At 38.4% G+C, this 21,192-nt stretch overlaps 2 protein-coding genes across 2 annotated transcripts in view; both read left to right on the top strand.

The window, feature by feature from the left end:
• tbc1d4 (TBC1 domain family, member 4) overlaps positions 1-21,192 on the top strand; it is a 343,760-nt gene that overhangs the window by 96,757 nt on the left and 225,811 nt on the right. The window lies entirely within an intron of this gene.
• The window catches only part of klf12b (Kruppel like factor 12b), a 54,355-nt gene that overhangs the window by 9,516 nt on the left and 23,647 nt on the right, over positions 1-21,192 (top strand). Inside the window, exon 2 of the mRNA XM_087803681.1 lies at positions 15,331-15,413. Within this exon, the coding sequence (XP_087659807.1) occupies positions 15,348-15,413 (66 nt within the window). The 5' untranslated portion in view covers positions 15,331-15,347. The remainder of the gene's footprint in view (positions 1-15,330; positions 15,414-21,192) is intronic.

Here is a 21,192-nt window from a genome sequence, read left to right as displayed (position 1 = left end):
AGTTTGTATGTTGTTGACATTGAAGCAAGCCTGATACAATAATTAATTATTATTCAAATAATTATTTCAAATGTTTCTATTTTTATTTTATTGTTTTTCCTTAAGCATTGACTTTTTATTTGAAAAAGGTCTATTTTAAAAGGTTGGATACATTTTTTTAAATGATTGAATTCTACTCATATTTTTTATATTTTAAAAATAAATCTGGGAACCACTAACAAAAGAAAAAAACCTTGAAATTACCTTGTATGATATTTTATTGATAGTTTTGAGAATGAGCATTGTATCCAACATTTTTGTACCAATATTTTTTTTGAGTTTCAAAATTTTTGACAAGAAAGTCAAAGAAAGTTAAGAGAAAAAAGTTAAAATAGTCAGTATTTCGATAAAATAAAACGTTGTACGCATATAACGTACTACAGTAAAGCAGTTTGTTGGTCACATGGACACTCTCAGACTTTTTGGCTGTCATTAGCGGTTAGAGATTATATCGATACAATATTTTCCACGATACTGTATTGATATTTAAAACCACTGTACCGATTTTCTTCAAATATTACTTTATTTTTGCTTTAAAATCAGATTTATTCTTATTTTAATTTGTTTATGGTGATAGCATGCAAAAACTCAAAACATTTGGTCATTTTTGTGACTTTTAAATTTTTAAATTAAACCTTCTGCTGGATGGCGGCAGTCATCTGCGAGATGTTGTTCATGACTGAGGACGAGAGGATACAGTCGACTCCAGCGGCTTTTAAAGCTTTGGACAATCTCATGTTTCAAAACAACCGAAAGCGGTTACGACTTTGTCAAGGGTCAATTCTGAGTCTCTAGAGTCAAGTACTCAGGCAATACTACTACTACTACTAATGTATAGCTTTTCCTACAGTATCGCAATATATCATATCATTGCCCCTATATGGTGATACGTATCATATCGCCAGATTCTTGCCAATACACACCACTAGTTGTCATGTGTGTTGGTTGTTCTAAATGAAATAAATCATTACAGAAAACACTTAAAAGATAATAAATAATGTAAAAAAAACAAAAACATAGTTCAGCCGGTCGAGCCTGGGCCTGATGTTTGACGATCAGTTTGAACATGTATATATCGCGGTCATTGCAACCTTGGACTTGAGCACCAACAGTAAATAGAGTCAAAGTGTTTTCAAAATCGATTTTTTTTTAATTTGACAAAAAAAACAGTATTTACCTGCAGAGGCTTTGCCAAAAACTAGTGTCCCCTTCCCGGTTCCACCCTCCCCCCCCCCTTCCTCCCACTCGTGAGGTTTTTTGTGTCAGAGGCTATTTTAGATGCACAGCCACTGACCCCGGCTGCATGTGCGGAGGTGAGCGGGCGTGTGATGGGTGTTCTCCAGAGGTCACCTGATTACAGTGAAACATGACGACCTCCTGGAGCGCCCCTGCTGGTCCGGGTCAGCTCCTGCAGCTCGAGGAAAAATCAAAAAACAACACTCTGGGCCTCTCATCTCGCTGGTGATTACGTCGTAACATTTAGGCAAATAGCACGTCTAGACCGCTGTCACAAATTTCTTTGACTTCCTCTCCGCTCGAGTAACGCCGCCCCACTTTGGAGCCGTCACAGCTTGTTTCGCTGTTTTTTACTCTGCTGCGTTTCAGGCACATGATGCAAGAGGATGTCACAGTCTTTAGTTTACCTCTCGCTAGAGCCAGGAGAGTGTGCGGATGTGTGTGATTTGTTTTTGTGCATGCAGTAGGAGTGTGTGTGGGTGGCGTTTTTTTTTTTTTTTTGTTGCGTTGAATGAGCACCTTCTTTCCTATTTCACAAGCTTTTTTTTGAGAGTCGATTTAAATTATTGTGTCTTCAACCAGTCCTAGAATGTGTTTGTGTCGCTGCAAGTGTGTGTAGATGTGTGTGTGTGTTTGCTCTCATCAGACAGATTTCAGAACAGAGCAGGGACACAGGAAGTAGGCTTTAGAAGAAATGCGTCTGACACACAGATGGAGAAACAGACAAACTGATTTACACGTTGACAAACCTTCAAATGCTTTAAAAGTTCTAAAGGAAAAAACGTTGCTAGCTTTGACAACATTTCATTTAATTTATTAAAGCAGCAATATGTAACATTTTGACTTTATTATTATTACGTTTTTATATATTTACATTTTCAATATCTAGCGGTTTCATTTTTAACTATCATGACCCTGACAGTAGATCTTTATAGATATTATTTACCGATGCTCTTGGGCTTTACAAGTCATGTCTGTCGCATAACCCCCAAAATGCTTTGCAGCAATCGGTCAAAAACAGTGTTTTCTCATATGAAGAACTGAGGGACTTTTACCAGGAAGGTCAAAGAACAGCCCTACTCTTGTTTTCTAACCAATGTACATGCGGTATTCGGCAACTGCGCTACGGAGTTCATATGATTTTGCCGTTACGTTTTCCTGACACCAGGGGGAGCCTACATTATACCTGGATGATTGAAAATATGCAATGGTGAACGCACTATGTGGTTATACAAGAAACTGCAGCCAGCTCCTGCAGCGTAATAAAGATGGCGTCGTTTTTATTTGCTTATCTAAGACGAGTGCCGTTGAGGAAGATGCTACATCAACTCATTAGATGCTGGTCTCGTCCTTCTCGGAGTTGGACCGGGACAGATTCTCCCCCATCCTTGACAACAGCTCAACCGAGGACAGTGGATCACTGGTTCTACTATGATCCCCTCGTGGTTGACTGATCCCGACGTTGGGCTTCCCTGCAGAGAAAAGTCATTTTCTTCAGCTTGTATCTGGGATCTGTCGGTCGTTTTCCAATCAATCAAGCTTTGTGTCGCCTTCGTCACCAGGACTGACCGATGTATTCTCCCCATGACCTTAAGACGCCAATGTTCGAAATTGGACTCATTGGACTTGGAGTAGACGAAAATCCTTGTGGACTGATGACACTAAAGATCTAAAAGAAGGTTTTGCAATTAAATTCTTTGGGAATGAAAAAGGAATTAAAGAAATAAAGTTATCAATTGTTTGTGTTCAATGTATTATCATTATTATTAAAAAATTTAAAATAATTGGTTATGAAAATAAGGGCATCACAGGAAGATAATTCAAATACAGTTTAAAAAAGAAATCAACAAATAAATATCCCAAAAGAACTATAAATACATTTTCAATTAATATTTAGTAATATTTCAAAATAAGATTGTGCATATAGGAATATAGGAAATAAAAAAAAAATACACAATGTAAAACAAATAACCCCCCAAAAAACGAATTAAATAAAATAAAAATAAAAATTTAAAGTTGAAATTAATTATTAATATAAATATAAATGAAAAATGTGACTTTTTAAACGTGACAACGACAATATTTGGAAGTTTTTTCTTCGCACAGGTCTTTCTTATAGTGACTGAATAGTTCACTGGTTTGTGTGATGTCCTTTAGAATACATCGAGGATGGGAAAGACTCGTATGAACCTTTTGAAGATCCGGTTCAGGGATCTAAAAAAATCAGCTGTGATTGGCTGATACACTGTGTGATCGTGGCCCCCCAACCATAGGCAGTGGTCTTCAGCTGCATCCGCTGACCTCATCCTCTCATCCTGACAGGATTACTGACACAGGATCCCCCCGGCAGAAATAGCAAGGGCCCAAGGGCAATTCAACAGAATATGGGAACTTCCGTGTGCTGTGTGTGTGTGTCTGTGAGTGAGTGTGTGTGTGTGAGAGGGCGTGTGTGTATTTATACGGGTATCAAATCTCTATAAATGGAGTGAGTTCTTTCCCAGGTGCAGAGTTCACTGAAGCTCAGACACGAGGAACATGACTTCACTGCTCTCTCTCGTGAACACTATATTTCTCAAACACACATGAACAATCCACTTATGTCTCCGTTCAGCCTCGGCTCCTGCAGGAGTTGCTGCTGCGATGCAACTATGTCGTGTAACTGGAGGATTAAAAATGACGTACTGCCCTGAGAAGAAAAAATAAATAAAGGACATTCACAGTCATAAAAAAGTATACAAATAGTTAACACAACTTAAATGCTGTGACAAAGACTTTAGTTGAACTAGAAGAAAGTTAATATGTTCTGAAGGTGAAACGAGTTGTTGTTGTTGAATATGAAGTGAAATCATAGCAGAATATATTTACATGACAATGTAGCAAAGACAATGCTTTAAATGTCAGAGGTTTTAATACAAAGGTTAGAGAGGGATTTTAATTAAAATCCAAATTTAAAAAAGGAGAAAAAAACAACTTGTCATTTTTGTTTTAAAACAATTGTATCCTGTCAAGAAACTATTTTTTTCTTCATTTTAGTTTCATAACTGATGGTGATATTGGTAAATATTATATCTTTTTTCAGACCTTTTATATTTACTAACATAATAAAACTAAAGACATTTGTGTGAAATTGAAAAACAGACCTTTTGTTCTCCTGTTTAGTGAAAAATAAAAAACAATATTAGACTTTCTTTTTGACTATCGGGATTAAAAATAACTAATTAATGTGTATTAAGGAAATGCTTATATATATATATATATATATATATATATATATATATATATAACATACACACTACAATTTAAAATAAACACTACAATTTATTAGAATAAACAATAAAGTTCTGCCTAATTTAATAATTAAGCTATTAATTCTGTATTTTTAGTCAAGAAGTGTATTTACAGATAATAAACATTGTGATATTTCAAACAAATTTAATCTCTGCTGTATTTGTTATCAGAGCATCAACTGTTGCAGAGCATCATGGGATAGTATGCTGGTCAAAGCCATAAAGTATTTAGTTTTATAAAGTAATGTCATGAGTATACGTTGGATAAAAGAGTACGGCTAGAGACAGAAACTAACAACACCAAAATGAACCGTTCTTTTTCAAGGCTGATCTTTTTTTCTCTCACTTTGTATTTAAATGATCACACACAAGAAAACACACATGTGCTTGTCAAAACTGGAGAAATAATCTAGAGATGGGATTGAAGACGTGGTGTTCTGTCAGAGTGATGAGACCTGACAAGCCGAACAAGAGCGTCGACATGTTTCATAATTGCCATCATCCTTGAGAGCGTGGTGCAATTCCTCCATGGAACCGATCTATTCCCCCGAGGCGAGGGCCCGGGTGTTTTGAGGTAAAGTGCATCAGTTGAGTGCATCTCTAAGGGTCTATTTCCAAACCCGCTGGGATTTGAGTTTTCCCAGGATAGTGCACATTAGCTCCGTGGGTCTGATGCCGTTGTGTTTAGCAGTGGTTTGTGAAGTCCGGGGGCTTCTGGGTAGTCGCTCTGCTCAAAACTGTCCCCGAAGCATCCAAAAGGCTGTGCGTGTTGCCACTGCCAAGGAAAACACAGCTTATGAAATGGAAATTCTGAGACCATTCAAAGAGTGCCAGGAACGATTAGAAAAAGACCATCTATCACTGGACCTTCTGGAAGGAACTGCCTCCACTCGCTCATTGAAAACCTTTAACCTGTAAAATTACTTTCTGTTTTCTCCACATGAACATATTTTAGATGCTTTTATGACGGTAGGAATAGAAATTGAAATATCTCGACTGACGTACTCCTGTGAGGAAGTGAAAAAGTGTGACTGACAGCTCATGTATTCTCTCTCCCCAGTATTCTAGAACCATCCTACACGCTTACAAACCACATGTGACATGTATGGAAACGCAGCCCACCAAGTCATTTTAATGTAGTCTTTCAAATCCTATAGTTGATGCAAAAGTCCAAGGCCACCAAAACTAGATCACTGTAAATAAACAGTGGAATTTCAGCTTAATACTGTTTGAAGTTTTGTGGAACTGTTTTTTCTTATCTTATCTTAAACACTGATAGAGAAGAGATCTTGTTTACCCTAACCAGCCCACTCTGCTGTGATTGGTCAAGCATCAGGAGTTTGTCACTGCACGTCATCAACCTGGAAGTCTCTACCTTTGAGTGACTCGTTGTATAAACAAAGCGGGGCATGATTAAAGCTGGCTGGAGGAGGAGTGAAGCCATTATTACGTCATGTTGACTCCTATCCCGTAACCTCTTGTTCGCTGAGATTTCAGACGGTTGAGAACTTTATAGAATAATCACTTCAAAACATGGTCATGATGAGGGACTTACTGTATCTTGGAGAGAACGATTTCAATATTTGAATGGAGTAAGGAGAGTTGGGTTTCGACATGACTTGCACTTTAAATATTTGGTAATTTACATAATTTTATTCTTATTACACAGCATTTAAAAATGCAGAATGAAGACATTTTGTTAAGATTCGACAATGAGGGGATGTTGCCACAGTTTCCCATGTTTCTCTGGATTCTCTGGATTCTTGATGTCCAAGACCGCTTGTTCGTGGAAAATAAATTTCATTAACCTACTTAAATGAGATGGATGGATGACAGGACGGACATTTTTGCATGAAATACATACTGAATTTTAATATTAATATGGATATTAAAAGACATTTCACACAAAATGAATCATATTTTTTAGGTTTATTACTATGCTTAAGGTTTTGTTGGCGAGCTGGACTGATTTAACACACTAATGGTCTTAGCAAAAACCGGTAAAACACTGTATTAGAGAATAATCCCCAAAGTTTGGTTAACGACTTCAACATCTGAGCGGTGTCAACGCAGAGGTGGAGGAAACAGGAAATACTGTCTAAGATCCTTAGTCTATGATCCCTAATGTTCTTTTCCTTCTCCCTCTGTTCATTCAGGATTGAGAGGGTTAGTGGCGGGGGTGTGGTGGAGATTGTTGGGGGGGCATTCTTGCACAGTGTGCTTTGAGCTTGACCGGGTCTTGGCTCTGGTCCATACCCCCCCTCTCTACCCTCTCTCGTTCCCCTTGCATCCACCCCCCCGCCTCGCCTCACCCCCTTCACCCTCTTGCTATCACCTTCCGTAATCTTTCTTCCTCTTCTCTTCTCTAGTTCACTTCCTTCTTCTTCACCCTCCTTCAACCCTGGCAGGGCCTCCCACAACCACGCAGATGCCCCGGCTAGCTCAGGGCGACTCACGGACCTTGCGTCTGTTTTTCAGTGTTTGCACGTGAATGAAAAAGAACCTGAAATAAACACGTTTGTTTAACTTTAAGAGACGAAGACGAAGCCGAAACTGAGCGGACGTAAAACACAAAACACACACTTTTCTGACAAAGTACTGTGCGTTCAAACCACCAAACAAAACATTTATTCCGTCCAAAAAACGAATATATAAAATCTATCAGTCCGTCATACATATTGGCCTTGATCCCTTTCTCACATTTCAAAAAGTGTTGACAGACGTCCATGCCTTCAGATTGTGCATTTGTAAAACTCTATACGCTTGTTGTCCATTAGCTCGAGGCTACAATATTCACACATTCCGAAGCAGAGCAAGACTTTTTTGAATTCATAATGAATGACCAAATTATGATATTAAAACATTTCAATGGCAATAACGGGATCCGTAGCGTAGCCGACAAGAAAAAAGGCAAACCACGGACTTGCACAAAAAGCAACTGCACACTTCATCAATTCAATAGAAATGTTGTCCGTTATGCTTTTTCTTGCGCATCTTATTGTGTAAATGTAAGAACATTTACAGAAGTATTGACTCTACACAGTCACAGAAGTGATGTTTGTAAGGGTCCAGGTGATGGGAACAGCTCCCACAAGTTAGAAAATCAACCAATTGGCCGCTTTCTTTGTCATAACTTGTAGAGTTGGAGATTGCATTGGATCGGCCAACTGATTTGATGATTCAAAAATTGGTGAATGAAATGTTATGAATTAAGAATTAATTGAAATAGTAAGCGATATAACATATGAAAATGCAACTATTATATATTATATATTTATATTATGTATATATTTCTTTACTTTTATTCTTATTTCCTATGTGAAACCTATTAGCCAAACATCCAATTTTCGAGGATTTTTGTGAGTCAAGGCTAATAGTGCTCTCCTGTCATTCAAATAAGATATTGCTCCTTAATTTTCAAATTCAGGAAAACTAAGTAATGGGAATATAATCCAAAAAATCCCAACCTGCAGTAAGAATATTTTTTTTAACCAAAATGCTGTAATAATATATTTCTAAGGCCTAAAAAGTTGTTTGGTGGCCAGCCTCAAGTGGACACTCAATGAACTGCAGCTTTTTGTTCTTCCACCTTCGCTTTTAAATCCCTATAATGCATCTTTGTGCTTTTCTGTAAAGACAAGATTTAGCGCAGTCATTATTTCTTTAAGAACTACTTCACCACGTTCTTGTCCAACAACGCTTGTTTCCAAATCTAACACCTTCAAAGGATGTCGTCACCTCAAAGCAAATAATTTCTTTGCTGCTCGAAGTCCAGCAAAAACTTTACTGTGGCTATGAGTTGGCAACGAAGATATAGCATTAAAGGGAAGTTTAGGAAGGGAAACAGGTACAATCAAAGAAAAATAATGTAGCTGTAATGGTTCTGGAAAACATGTGCTGAGGTGTTCTTGTAGCTTTACTTACAAGCCACTGTCTTCTCTAGGGGTTGTTAGTGGTTTGTTTGTGTTGTGTGGTGTGGTGTTTAATCTCTTGTGCCCAAGGTCGACCTTATTCTGCCCACAATTCCCTAGTTTATCACAATTGATCCGTTACTTAGTCAGATTTTTTCTTTTGTCAGAAAAGTTGCAATTTGACCTTGATTTCATGCTAAAAATGGATTTTCGTAAATTGGACATTATCCTTCATTATAATGAGCAGCTAACAGACATTAACAGTTGTATCTTAATAAGAAGCTCACCTGGTAATCACTGGGAAAACATTACTTTCTCAAACCAGAATATGACATAAAAAATGGATTTCTTCTTTTTGAAAACAGCAGTGAAAAAGACCAGCAATAAAATAAGGTGTCTTCGTTTGGACAAGGCCACTGAAAATAGTTTTAGTCAGTGTTTTGTTGTGAGCTCTGGAAAAAACAACAACTGGACACAAGGCCTCCCTCTATTTTTATCTTATAAAAGCATTCGACAGTTGCATTTCATAAGCCACCACTAGCTTTAATCTTCACCTTCTTCTTCTTATGATGGATTTTGGTGCTGATGGGAGGGTAAGAGGGCTCGAGGAATGAGCTGCCGCTCCACTCCACTGCCCTCCGTGTAAGACCCCCACACACACCTGGAATCGCCATTTCATTTGGGAGTGCAGCAAATGGAAAGGTGATCTTAATCTGGCCTGTTTCACTCAGAGCCTCGCTGCTCCTCCCTCCTCTGCTGCTCCAGACTCCCACACACAGCCTCTCTTGGCTGATGGACAGCTGCCGGGTGTTCGAGCTGCCTTGCATGAAGCGCTTCAAGTTATACCTGAATGTGATACAATGTATCACATTTATGTAATATCTGGATATGATACTTGTCATATTCGGAGATTGCGATACTGTCGAGCCTTTTTTTAGAGGTAGGGTGTCTGCAAAACGTTGGGTCAAAATCCTTTTTACGTGTCAGGTTTCGCTATTCAAATGTTTGCTAACAGTATGCTAGCATGAATCCTTTGAATCATTTTGTTTTTCCTTAAAGTGGTGTTCACAAAAAAGAAAATCAGTTTGTTTCTACTCACCTTAATGTCAAATAAGGATTGGGATTAAATTATGTCTTTTTGGAGTAACAAGCATATACATACATACATACATACATGGGTATGTTCATATGAGATCACTTTTCTACGTCCAAAAAGACTCACCGAAAACATCCAAGTACCTACTTAATGCTCGTCTGTAACGTCCATTTGTATTGAAGCCTCGACAAGAGGAATTGTTCCAGAAAAAAGTAAACAAGTCTATATTTTAAGCTTGTTTGTAGCGGAAGCTAAAATGCTACAAAGACAGGATATATAATCCCAAATCTTGCACAAGTTTACAGTAAACTGTAAGATACTACCTACTTGCACTGTGTGCAAATTTCAACAGGATAGTACTGTCTCAAATTAAACACTGCCGCTATACACTTACCGGAAAATAATCGACAGTTTCTTCTTCTACTATTTTTTAACGCTGATCGCAACCAGCCATTGGAACACTTGCCAACACTTTACAGCGCTTTTCACCTATTGAAACAAGTTATTAAGTTGGGTTTCATTTTGTCATTACTGTAGTTGTGTTGTTTTGTGGTACAATTTGTGTTTTCTCGAGACATTTACGCCGATATCTGCTCCGAAGGTGCGTTGTCAGTGACGTAGCTTCCATTTAGCGTCATTTACGTCACTAAGATGGCGGATGTTAAGGGTGGAAAGTGTCCATCGATCCACACTTAATTTTTTTGGCTATTTTAGTGGGTACTATATTTTCGCATACTGCTTTGCATTGGGACAAACTCAAAATATTAATTTTAAGTGCAGAACTATTCTCTACACTTGTCGCTCAGAGTATGGAGGTATTTGTATGTTTTCAAGTGAGTGTTTTTGGATGAAGAAAGGAACAAAATGAACGTGGTTCGCGACCAACACAGGTTAGAGGTTAAATAATCCAACCCTTAGTTGACCTGAGGATGAGTAGAACTGTAGGGTGAACCATCCATTTATCAGTAACGTTTTTTTTGAGCAAAATGGTCGACCTCAGTGTGTCGATAACTGCATCGTGTTTTTCCAGTCAATGCCGCGTTGCGGTATTAAAATGTGTTACCGGCGCTAATCTTGTCCGCTCGCCTATCTCCAGGTATCAATAATCCATTCATGAAGCGGCTGACCCGAGTTGAAGTAACCTCTCCATTAGCTCATTACTGCGCGACTTTCTCTCCGCCCGTTTATCCACAAGGTGCCGGACATTGATTTCCTGTGAATAACAAGCTGCAGGCCAGTTCATTAGACGCATTCTCACAAACCGCCGGATTAACTGGACTGCAGGCATCGGCATGATTGTGGAAATCGCTAATGGAAGCGTTCCTTTATTCCTCAATTTTAACCACATGACAGGGTTTTTTTCCTCAACTATGCCGACGACTTTATTAAATTCAGGGTTATTACGTGACAAGATTTGAACTGGACCTATTTTGTAGGAAAGTTTTCAAGATCCAAACTGTTTCAACTTTTTATTGACCGTAACTCCTCAAAGGTTTGTCAGATAACTTTGTTTTTTTTTAATGAAAGACCTGAAGGCAGCGCTAATGGAAGTGTGAAAACAACACTTCTGTGTTACTGCTGCTTAAAACAAAGACCAGGTTCACCTGCACAACATTAACAGTTACTTTGCTATTTCAGCTTAATAACCCAATTATTAAGATGGTAATGGTTTCTCGAAAAAGAAATAAAGGTTTCTAATGCTAGATATTGAATGTGACTGTGAAAATATGATTCATTAAAAGAGATGGAGCGAGAAGGAGGAAGGGCTTTGTTGGAAAACAAGTTGGAGTGTAGGTCAGTGGGTGTTTATCAAGTAAAACCACAATTAAGATAGTAATTTTATTTTGGCTAGTCGGCTTATTGGACTATGTTGTTTCAAATTTATCAGTCTTTCTTACAGACCGTTTTAGATATTGACTTAGTGTCTGTTGAGGCCAATCTGTGTTTGCGGCCATCTTGGAAATGCAGTCCTCCAGATTTTGGGCGTGATGAATTACGATTGTGCGATGAAACCAGGCTATTTCTTTTTTTAGGATACATCCTCTTATACACATTCACTTGTCAGTCAGTGTTTAATAACCAAAGCATTTTCTGAAACGGGCTGTAATTATGTTTTTTTTTATGCTGCTAAAGTCTGTTATATTGGCTAGGTCTGTATTTAACTTTCTGTCCCAAGTGGACACTTAATGAACTGCAGCTTTTTGCTCTTCTGCATTGGGTTTTTAAAACAGGATGGTTTAACATTAAGGAACCATCGGTACCTATCATAGTAGATAAAAACATTTGGTAAACTGACCTTATAACTGTAAAAATACAGAGTTTGTTATTATAAATAAATAGAATGGTTGAAATTCATTGTCCCTGTTTGCGGTCAATTAGATTTTAGAGTTCTTACCATGTTAAAATATGTAAAAGTTAATTTATTGAAAATTTTCTACATAAAAAACTGTTTTTTCTACAACCAAAAACTAAATGTAATGTGAAATCATATTGAAAATGTAAAACAAAAATATCTTTTAACAATTCTTCAGCCATATCATCGTAATAAAACATTAAAAATGGTACATACAGTAATTGTAGTAATGAAAGGGTGAAACATACATCATGGCTTCATAGATTGCAACAGGAAGCGGAATGCTTCTGACTGAATAACGGTCATCACGAGCGGAACAAGCTTCACTTTCTTCCTCTCCTCGTTTCTTCTCAACACATGGCTCGAGGCTGGAGGCTGCGCCCAACCGTTACCATGGCAACGCTATCTGGGCCTACCAAGACCTGAAGCCGAAGGACATCCTGGACAACAATACAATAGCGGCACAGCCGGGGCACCTGGGGGACTTAGACCTGAGAGGCGCAATTTGGGGGTGGGGGGTTGCAGATTGTGGGAGTAAATCCTCGCTGGCGCTCCACCTCCATCACGCAACAAACTGCGCCAGGATCAGCTCTGTCGAAGCGGCAGCAGGAAGTGTGTTCTTCGAGTAAATATCGGAGAAGTATTGAAGTGTATTATCGTCGTGTCCTTCCTGCAAACCCCAGTCACACTTCCTGGTGCGGTTGCCAACAGCTGGAGAGTTATGGAGATGTTAAGAGTCCATTTGCCTGGCTTGCATTCTTTCATCCACTGCTGGTAAAATAATAAGACAGAGTGTTACTTCAGGTCAGCTCCTGCTGGGGGATACGGAACATGCATTGTTGTCATTGGCTCTATTGGAATTGATCTGTTAAAGCTACAGCACTGAGGAGGAAAATCACAGGTCAGCGATATAGGTTTGGAATTGTGACAAAATGCCGTAAAAAATGGAACCTGAGAATAATCAGTTTTTTAAAATCACTTATTAAACAGATTTGTCTTGTAAAGGAAATGTTTGTCAGGGTTTTAAATATGAGAAACCTTTTTTAAATAGCTCAGAAGTAAGTTATCACAAAAATGTTGGATGTCTCGCAGAAAAGAAACTTCTTTGACTGTTTTTTTTTTGTAAAAACCGTCGATATTATGAAGAGAAACGCAATATATTTTCATTATAACATTATCAAATCATAGATGAGCTCTTAAAATATATATATATATATAATAATTAGCATTGTTAAAAGAAAAAAGGGAGAAAAAATAAAAATACTGTAATATCTGGTCTATAAGCTGCTACATTTTCCACTAACTTAAAAGACTGGATCTTGTACATTTAGGCAAATAATCCATGATTTCCATGAATTATCAGACACCATGTGTTCTCTATTTGAAGCTTGGATTGACAGACTGGTGGAAGAAATGATGCACAGAAGAAGATGATAGTTTCCTTAAACAAGAAGAAGAAGAAAACAATAGTTTGAGTTTGTTTTGCACATTAAAAAGTTAATTTGCTGCAACTTTAGAGTTAATATAAATCAATTTTGAAAAAAGGCAAAAGAGATGCTGCACTTACCTGGCAGTAATGAATTGATGGTGAGACGTTGGGGACGGCAGCGTAAAACTGACTCAATTCAAGTAGGACAAAGGGTTTTAGATGGAATAAAAGAATAAGGCTTTAAAATCATTTGAATGTAATATCTGGTCATTTAACTGCTGAGTTATTGTAAGACCATTACATTTGTTTTTTTATTAAATATGAATAATCAAATTATTCTATGTAAATATGTCAAGTTAAAATGTAAACACCTCCGGCTTATACAAAGAAAGGTCCTATATAATTAAATTATGTTAATTTATTTGTTTTAAGTTGGTGCAAGTTGGTATATTGTGTGTTTTCAGCTTCACTCTATACTCCATACAACTGGAAAATGACGTGGTACTGTTTTCTCTGGACTAATTATTGACTTGTTCATGTTTGGCTACAGTCGAGTTCTGTTGCTGCTGTGTGGATATATTTACTCTTAGTGACACAGAAGCATCAGAAAGATAATATTTTAGGTCATTTTATACCTTGAGATTCCTTTGAAATAATATATTATTTCACCCTTTATCATATAGATTTATTTAAAAGTGCTGACTTACCAATATTAATGTTGCGAGAAATGGTGTTTACTCCTTTAGTCTAGTGTGAGGTTTTTTGCTTGTATTTTTTCCTCTACGTTGTTCCTTACAAAGCAAGTTGATACTTCCTGTTCAAATGGGCTACTTCAATTTCCACAGCAACATAAACAGAGATAGATTTCCAGGGGTCAGAAGGTCAACTGATCAATTTTCAACAGCTTTTTTTTTTTTTTGCATGATGGATTTCGAAGGTGAACAGTCCGCCCTCTGGTTAACTCCTCTGCTAACATGCCTTCATTATCAATACCTTGTGACAACAAAGCGACTTCTGTCCTCAGACCGCTCGTCGTTTCTGCAAAATAAAAAAGTGATGACGGGACGAAAAGTTCTGAGGATTAAGGGACTGGGATGCTGGTTGTTGAGCGTGTGGATGAGTGACAGCAGGGAAGATTTCTGAAGTGACAGTTTGTTCATTTAAGTGAGAGGTGAAATGATGTACGTTATTACGACACTAAACTATTATCACTTATACAGAGGTGTTGTCACGCATTTGTTAATCAGAGTCAAGAGTGAGAAATTTAATTTCCCGCGGCAACGTAAATGAGAAAGACAAATTAACTAAGAAAGGAAAGGCTTTTGTACTAAAAATACACAGTATTTTTCGAACAATTTGAAAGTTACAGTTGACAGTTACAAAATATCTAGGTAGAAGTAAAATATAGATATATATATAATAAAAAATTACTTTAGTAAAATAATACTGATTACAAACTAACTGCAAAACTTATATTATGAAATTAAAACACAATATTTATTTCAAAAAGGAGAAAGGAAGTTTCAGGGAGGTTATAGTAAAGCACTGTTTCGTAAAATTGGAAATGTTCTTTCTGACTCCCCCAAGTGGCGGAGAAGGGAAACTGCAATGTCACGCAACCTCCGTTGCAACACACTGCATCTGTATTTGTGTACGAATCCTGTTGGTATTTTCTTTGATCTTTGTAGTACATTGTGGACTTCAAAAAGTTTCAACGTTGCGTTCCGAAGAGAAACCAATCTTTACATTATATTTATATATATAATAATAATATATATAAATATGTATTAAAGGCAAAATGTTACATATGTTTTCCTTTCAGAATTCATACACTAATGACACAAAATAACTTTTCTAGATGATCAGTTATGAATTTATTTTAAAGTCGACATAGAAACAACACTGTGTGTGTTTTTTCCAGGGTTTTTAACTTTATTTTGTAACTAAAAATCTCCCTCTTCTTGTCTCCATCTACGCAGGCGGCCTAAGAAACAGGATGTTAATGCTCGACGGAATGCCTGCAGTCCGAGTCAAAGCTGAGCCCCTGGAATCAGAACGAGGGGTAAGTAAGAGTTGTTTGGTAGACGGTCCTCGATCTTTTTTCCCTTCGCTTTCCTGTCCCTCCTCCACCTCCTCCTCCTCTTCCTCCTCCTCCTCCTCTTCCTCCTCCTCCTCCTCCTCGGCAATGGGCAGATAATGACTCCCAGGCCTGCGCCAGCGAGTGTGGGGGGCTAAGAGGAGTGGTCGGAGAGCGTGGTAGTTGCGAGGGAGGGAGTGGAGGAGGAGGGAGGAGAGGAGGGAGGAGAGGAGGGAGGAGAGGAGGGCCACAGCTGGAGCTGGAATGCATCTGGGAGGGGGGTGGGGTGGAGGTGACAGCAGTGGCTGGGGGTAATTGGCAGATGTAGTCATGTAGTAGTTCTGGGGAGGGACGTGAGGGGGGTGGTGGGGGGGCGTTCAAATGGGAACCTCTGAGTCTTATCTTTGAAGACCTGCATCCTCACATGGCTACATCCTTTTGTCCGTTTGTATCTGTTTAAACACATAAATAAATCATCTTACCATCGTTTTACATCGTACCACCTTTTCCTTTCTACTCACTCAAATATGTCATTTTTTCTATTTTTATGTTGCTTGTCTACTCCAATACATGTTTTTTGTGTGTTTTAATTGTATTAGTTTTATTACTAATACATTGGTAACTTTCATGTTTAACATACATAACTAATGCTTGTTTAACAAAGGGCAGATCGGAGTATACTATTCAGAATCCGAATAAAAAAATAGAAAATAGAAATAAATAAATAAAGCAATAACAATTTAAAATAAAAGAGTAAAATAAAGATGATAATAATAATGACATTAAGATAGTATACAGGTATTTTAAAATACCATTGTTGAATTCTGACCTTTTTCTTGCACTATTGTATATTAGTATATTATTGTATTTCTATTCGAATTTATATTGAATTTTCTATATTATTTGTGTACAAAATGTAAATTCCCTGAGGATTCTCTAACAACTGAAGAAAGATGTGTATTTTGTCGAATTATATTTGGAGAATAAAAATTGCCAATAGATTCAATAAAAAAAAAAGGAATCTATAAATAATTATCCATCAAAAAACAGTTTAAAACATACATATATAATGCATATTTTAAACTTCCTTTAATAGTCACAAGGGAATTCTTCCCTTTTTTTTTATTTGAGAGAGTGTTTTTTATTTGGTACAATCGATAGCTTTATTGACACTGTTGTAGCTCCACGGTCCAGCATACCTATAAATATAGTGGTCTTGTTTTGGAGAGGCTGTTGCTAGGTTACAGGAGCTTTTGTGCTGCTGCCTCAGCTGTGTGTGTGTGCTTGTGTGTGTGCTTGCATGTGTATGTGTGTGTTGCCGCAGATCCATACATTTCTGTGTAATCATGACGAATTGCTGATCAATGATTTCTATTCACAACCTATCAATATATTCGCTGACCTCTCATGCATCATCGGGAGGAAAAGAGTCCCTGATTTGAAGCGGGGAAGGAATTATGGTGACGGACGAAGGCAAATGAGGCTTTTTATTATCGCTGGGGTTATCTGAGGTCCGGGGGAGCAGGAGGGTTGATAACACGGCCCTGGTGAAGTACATTAGAGGCATCCGGACAAAATATTTAAAGCTGCAAATAAATCCAGTTAACAGAAGTTTTAACTTAATCAAAACAAAACCGAAAACATTATTTTGTATATAAAACCAATATGCTAATACATGATTAAAAATGAAGGAAAATGAATAGTGTAATGCACTGGGATAGACTGCACTGCAGCCCAGGAGCTGCTAACATTAATGTGTTTTTAATGAAAAAAACACATTAAAACCTATCAATAAAATAACTTCTATGGTTCAGGAATTCCAAAAATTCCCTGACCTGTGCAGTTATCTCACCTCTAGACAACATGTACTGTTAGTTTAAAGTTGGTTTTGCTAGTTCTCAACAAACAAACTGTGGTAGTTAGAATACAAAAGTTTTTTTTCTGAAAAACATCCAGGATTTAGTTAATAATAATAGGTGAACACAACTAAAAGAAGTTTGTGCGAGACCAAAGGATATCCGAGCAAACTTGAACTCTATTAGCAACATAACACGAAAAGTGGATTCCCAGACAATGGTGATGGGATAATACTACAATAATGTGTAGTATTACACATTATTGTCCAAAAATGATAAGATTAAGCATTATTATTGGTTCAAGAGGAGTTGACAGCACAAGGTTTGATTATTTGCTAATTATGTAATTTCAAATGCTAAATAAAAATGGCAAATTATTTTCATAAATACAAGGAAATAATACTGTTTAAAAAAGTATGAAAAAAAGTTTGTAATGAGTTACTACCTGGTACTGATGAAGCTTTGTGAAGCACTTTCATGGAGATTAAATCTTGTTTACCAAAACCACCCCCACTCTGCTGTGATTGGTCAAGCGTCAAGGTTCGTAATCGTGTCACCAATTGAGGTTGTTGTTAAGAGAGGGAGGCAGGAGGAGTATGATGGGTTATGGAGACAGATGAAGGCGGTTAAGAAGAGAGTGCAGCCAGGGTGGACGGATATGACTGTGACTTCAGAGTACTCTCAAGAGTAAGTAAGTTCCAAAGCTTAGGAGCAACAGCCTGGAAGGATTTCTCTCCTCTGGTCCTGAACCGTGTACAGTATCCATCAGTTGATTCTGATCCACAGACCTCAGAGCCCGAGCTGGGGTGTAAGGCTGGATCAGATCAGTGATGTAAGGAGGAGCCTGACCATGAAGAGATCTGAAAGTCAGAATTTTAAAGTTGATCCTGAAAGAAACTGGCAGGCAGTGAAGAGTTTTAAGAATCGGGGAAATGTGAGTTCTTCTACTAGAGCGGGTCAGAATTCTCGCTTTAGAAATCATTTTTAGGATGTTGGAGATGGAGATAAAAACATAAAGTAGAAGAAGAAAACAACCAATGAGGTCAATGAAGAGGCCAGAATGTGGCGCCCCCTGATACCTGTGACTCGAGGACCCGCGTTACCTCATATCGATGCAGTCATTCCCCAGTATATGCGCTGATGTCAGTCAGTGACAGGATGTGAGCGAAGCGGCTCGGCCGCCTTTGAAGTGCAACACAGATTCAATCTCCCCTCAAATGACTGCGCTTTCCTTTCCGAGAGGGCAGATGTAGACAGACGCTGCTGCAGAAATGTGGTCTTCATTTAGGTGGCCAGGAGCCAGGGGCTTGCTGGAAATGGTCTGCATCGTTAGACAATTCACCCACAAGGGTCTGGAAAATCTGCCCCTGCTAACCAGTATCCCCTAATAAAGACAACGGTATGAGGAGAGACTCTTAATGTTTGTACTCTCTTTAAATGTATGTTAAGGTTATCATTGATTGGAGTTTTTTTGTTTTTAACTCGGACATTTATGTAACGTCCATGTCATGTTTTACACAAGTGACCCATTTTTTCAGCGAACAGGAGCCGAAGCAGATCTTCTAAATTCCTGCTCGGTGTGATCACGGAACTGCTTATTCGCCAAAGAAGCGAAACAACGACCATTCGATGACTTCACTCTCGGGGAAATAGCAACAATTAAAAAAAGCGTTGAGTGAATCCGTTTTGGCGGATTGCGATCGTAGCGACGGAGGAGTGAGACGGACCATCACCGCGGTTCAGTTTTTTCTCAGGACTGATGGCGTCCAGACTTCTCTTCGATGAGGTGAAATAAGTGCGTTAAAAACCACAAGAAGGTTTTTAATCTAAGAAGAAGTTCGTAACCTCAGAGACTGTCTGGTTTATTTTTGTCTTTCATTTTTTTTAAAACACTCTTTAGATTCAACTTAAGAAGTTGAAAAATATATATAAATTTTATGATGATTTCAAAGCCCTGAAGGCCAGTGTGGACCACTTGAAGAGCAGAAGCTCAGACATGATCAAAAGCAGTTCCTGTCAATGCAAAAGTATCCTCTAACGCTCAGTCAGTTAGTGGACTATCTCTTCGTCGTGGGTCGCCTAACTGTCCACAACCTCCACCCTCGTTGGTACCTATATCTACAACACTCAAAATTCTTTATCCTCTCCAATAATGTCCTCCCTTGCTTCGTCCCCCCCAAACTTCTCCTCAACTATTCATATCTGATCATGTTCTTTCTTGGCATCTTCAACTCTCACTCTTCAAAGTCGGCTCTCGTCTCCACTCCTACAGTGTTTTGTCTCCGAGGAACAGTCCCGACGTCTTCCATTGAATTCCTGTCTTCCCTCCATCCATGATTTAGTTGTTGAAAGTTGACAGTATTTTTCGAGTTATCCTGATCCTTACCTCGTCCAACGGTGCGGGGAAGTTCTGAAGATCTTCACTTGCCTGGGACCTTGAATCACGTTTGTAACGATTGGAGAAGTTTTAATCAATATTAACTCCAGCTTCATACGAACTTGGTAACTTGGTGAAGTCGTGAAGTGGCCCAAAGGCCTGAAAACAAATGTGTTTGTGGTATCCCTTTTGTTGTCTCGGGGTTAAGGTGACCTGAACGTCTGAAACAAATGTTTTTGTGGTATCCCTTGTGTTGTCTCAAGGTCAAGGTGACCCAAAAGGCCTGAAAACAAATGTGTTTGTGGTATCCCTTGTGTTGTCTCAAGGTCAAGGTGACCCAAAAGGCCTGAAAACAAATGTGTTTGTGGTATCCCTTTTGTTGTCTCTGGGTCAAAGTGACAGAAAGGCCTGAAAACAAATTTGTTTGTGGTATCCCTTTTGTTGTCTCTGGGTCAAAGTGACAGAAAGGCCCGAAAACCAATGTGTTTGTTGGGGTATCCCTTGTGTTGTATCTGGGTCAAGGTGACCTGAACGCCTAAAAACAAATGATTTTGTGGTATCCCTTGTGTTGTCTCTGGTTCAAGGTTACCTAAAGGCCTGGAAACACATGTGTATATGGTATCCCTTTTGTTATCTAAGGGTCAAGGTAACCCGAACACCTGAAAACAAATGTGTTTGTGGTATCCCTTGTGTTGTCTCAGGGTCAAGGTGACCCAAAGGTCTGGGAACAAATGTGTATATGGTATCCCTTTTGTTATCTAAGGTTCAAGGTTAACCGAAAACCTGAAAACAAATGTGTTTGTGGTATCCCTTGTGTTGTCTCAGGGTCAAGGTGACCCAGAGGCCTGGAAACAAATGTGTTTGTGGTATCCCTTGTTTTATCTAAGGGTCAAGGTTACCCAAAGACAGGGAAACACATGGGTTTGTGGTATCCTTTGTGTTGTTTTGGAAGGAGTTGAACAAGTATAAAAAAATACACATTGTTTTTTTTATTAATGATACAGATGATGACTTCACTCTGGATCCAGAAAACAGTCAAATATTGATGGTACAAACGTATTTAGCACTTCTGTGTATTATTCATGTTGACACAGAGGCTCTGTGGGTGGCGCTGTAAAAGCACGTCAGGCACTGGACCTTGCCTTGACACCCTCTGACCCGGCACTGAACCCAACTCAGGTGCAGAGGTCATTTCTTTCATGGGGTAGGGTTTGTTTTCCAACTGTGAGGGGAGTCGATGCTCTTTTTATATTTCATATTCATTGGGGTCCTGACATTTCCTGTGAATAGTTTGTGAGTGAATAGTACATGAAAGGAAAACACACACTCACACACACACACACTCAGAACTCGTGGGGGAAGAGTTGTAATTCACCACAGATCCAGCGCGAGCCAGCGTTACATAAGTGTGAGGAAATGTCCAAAACGGAATCGAAGATGTGCAGTTGTTTTTCTTCTTTTTTTTTTTTTAAATATCTCCGATCAAAGTTAAGTGGTGAGAATACATTTAAGATAAGTGACTGGATGTGTC

This window comes from Callionymus lyra, chromosome 12, assembly GCF_982586985.1.
Source record: "Callionymus lyra chromosome 12, fCalLyr1.hap1.1, whole genome shotgun sequence".
NCBI classification, from domain to species: domain Eukaryota; kingdom Metazoa; phylum Chordata; class Actinopteri; order Syngnathiformes; family Callionymidae; genus Callionymus; species Callionymus lyra.
The sequence above is the reverse complement of the archived record's forward strand: the minus strand, read 5'-3'. Positions and strand labels throughout refer to the sequence as shown.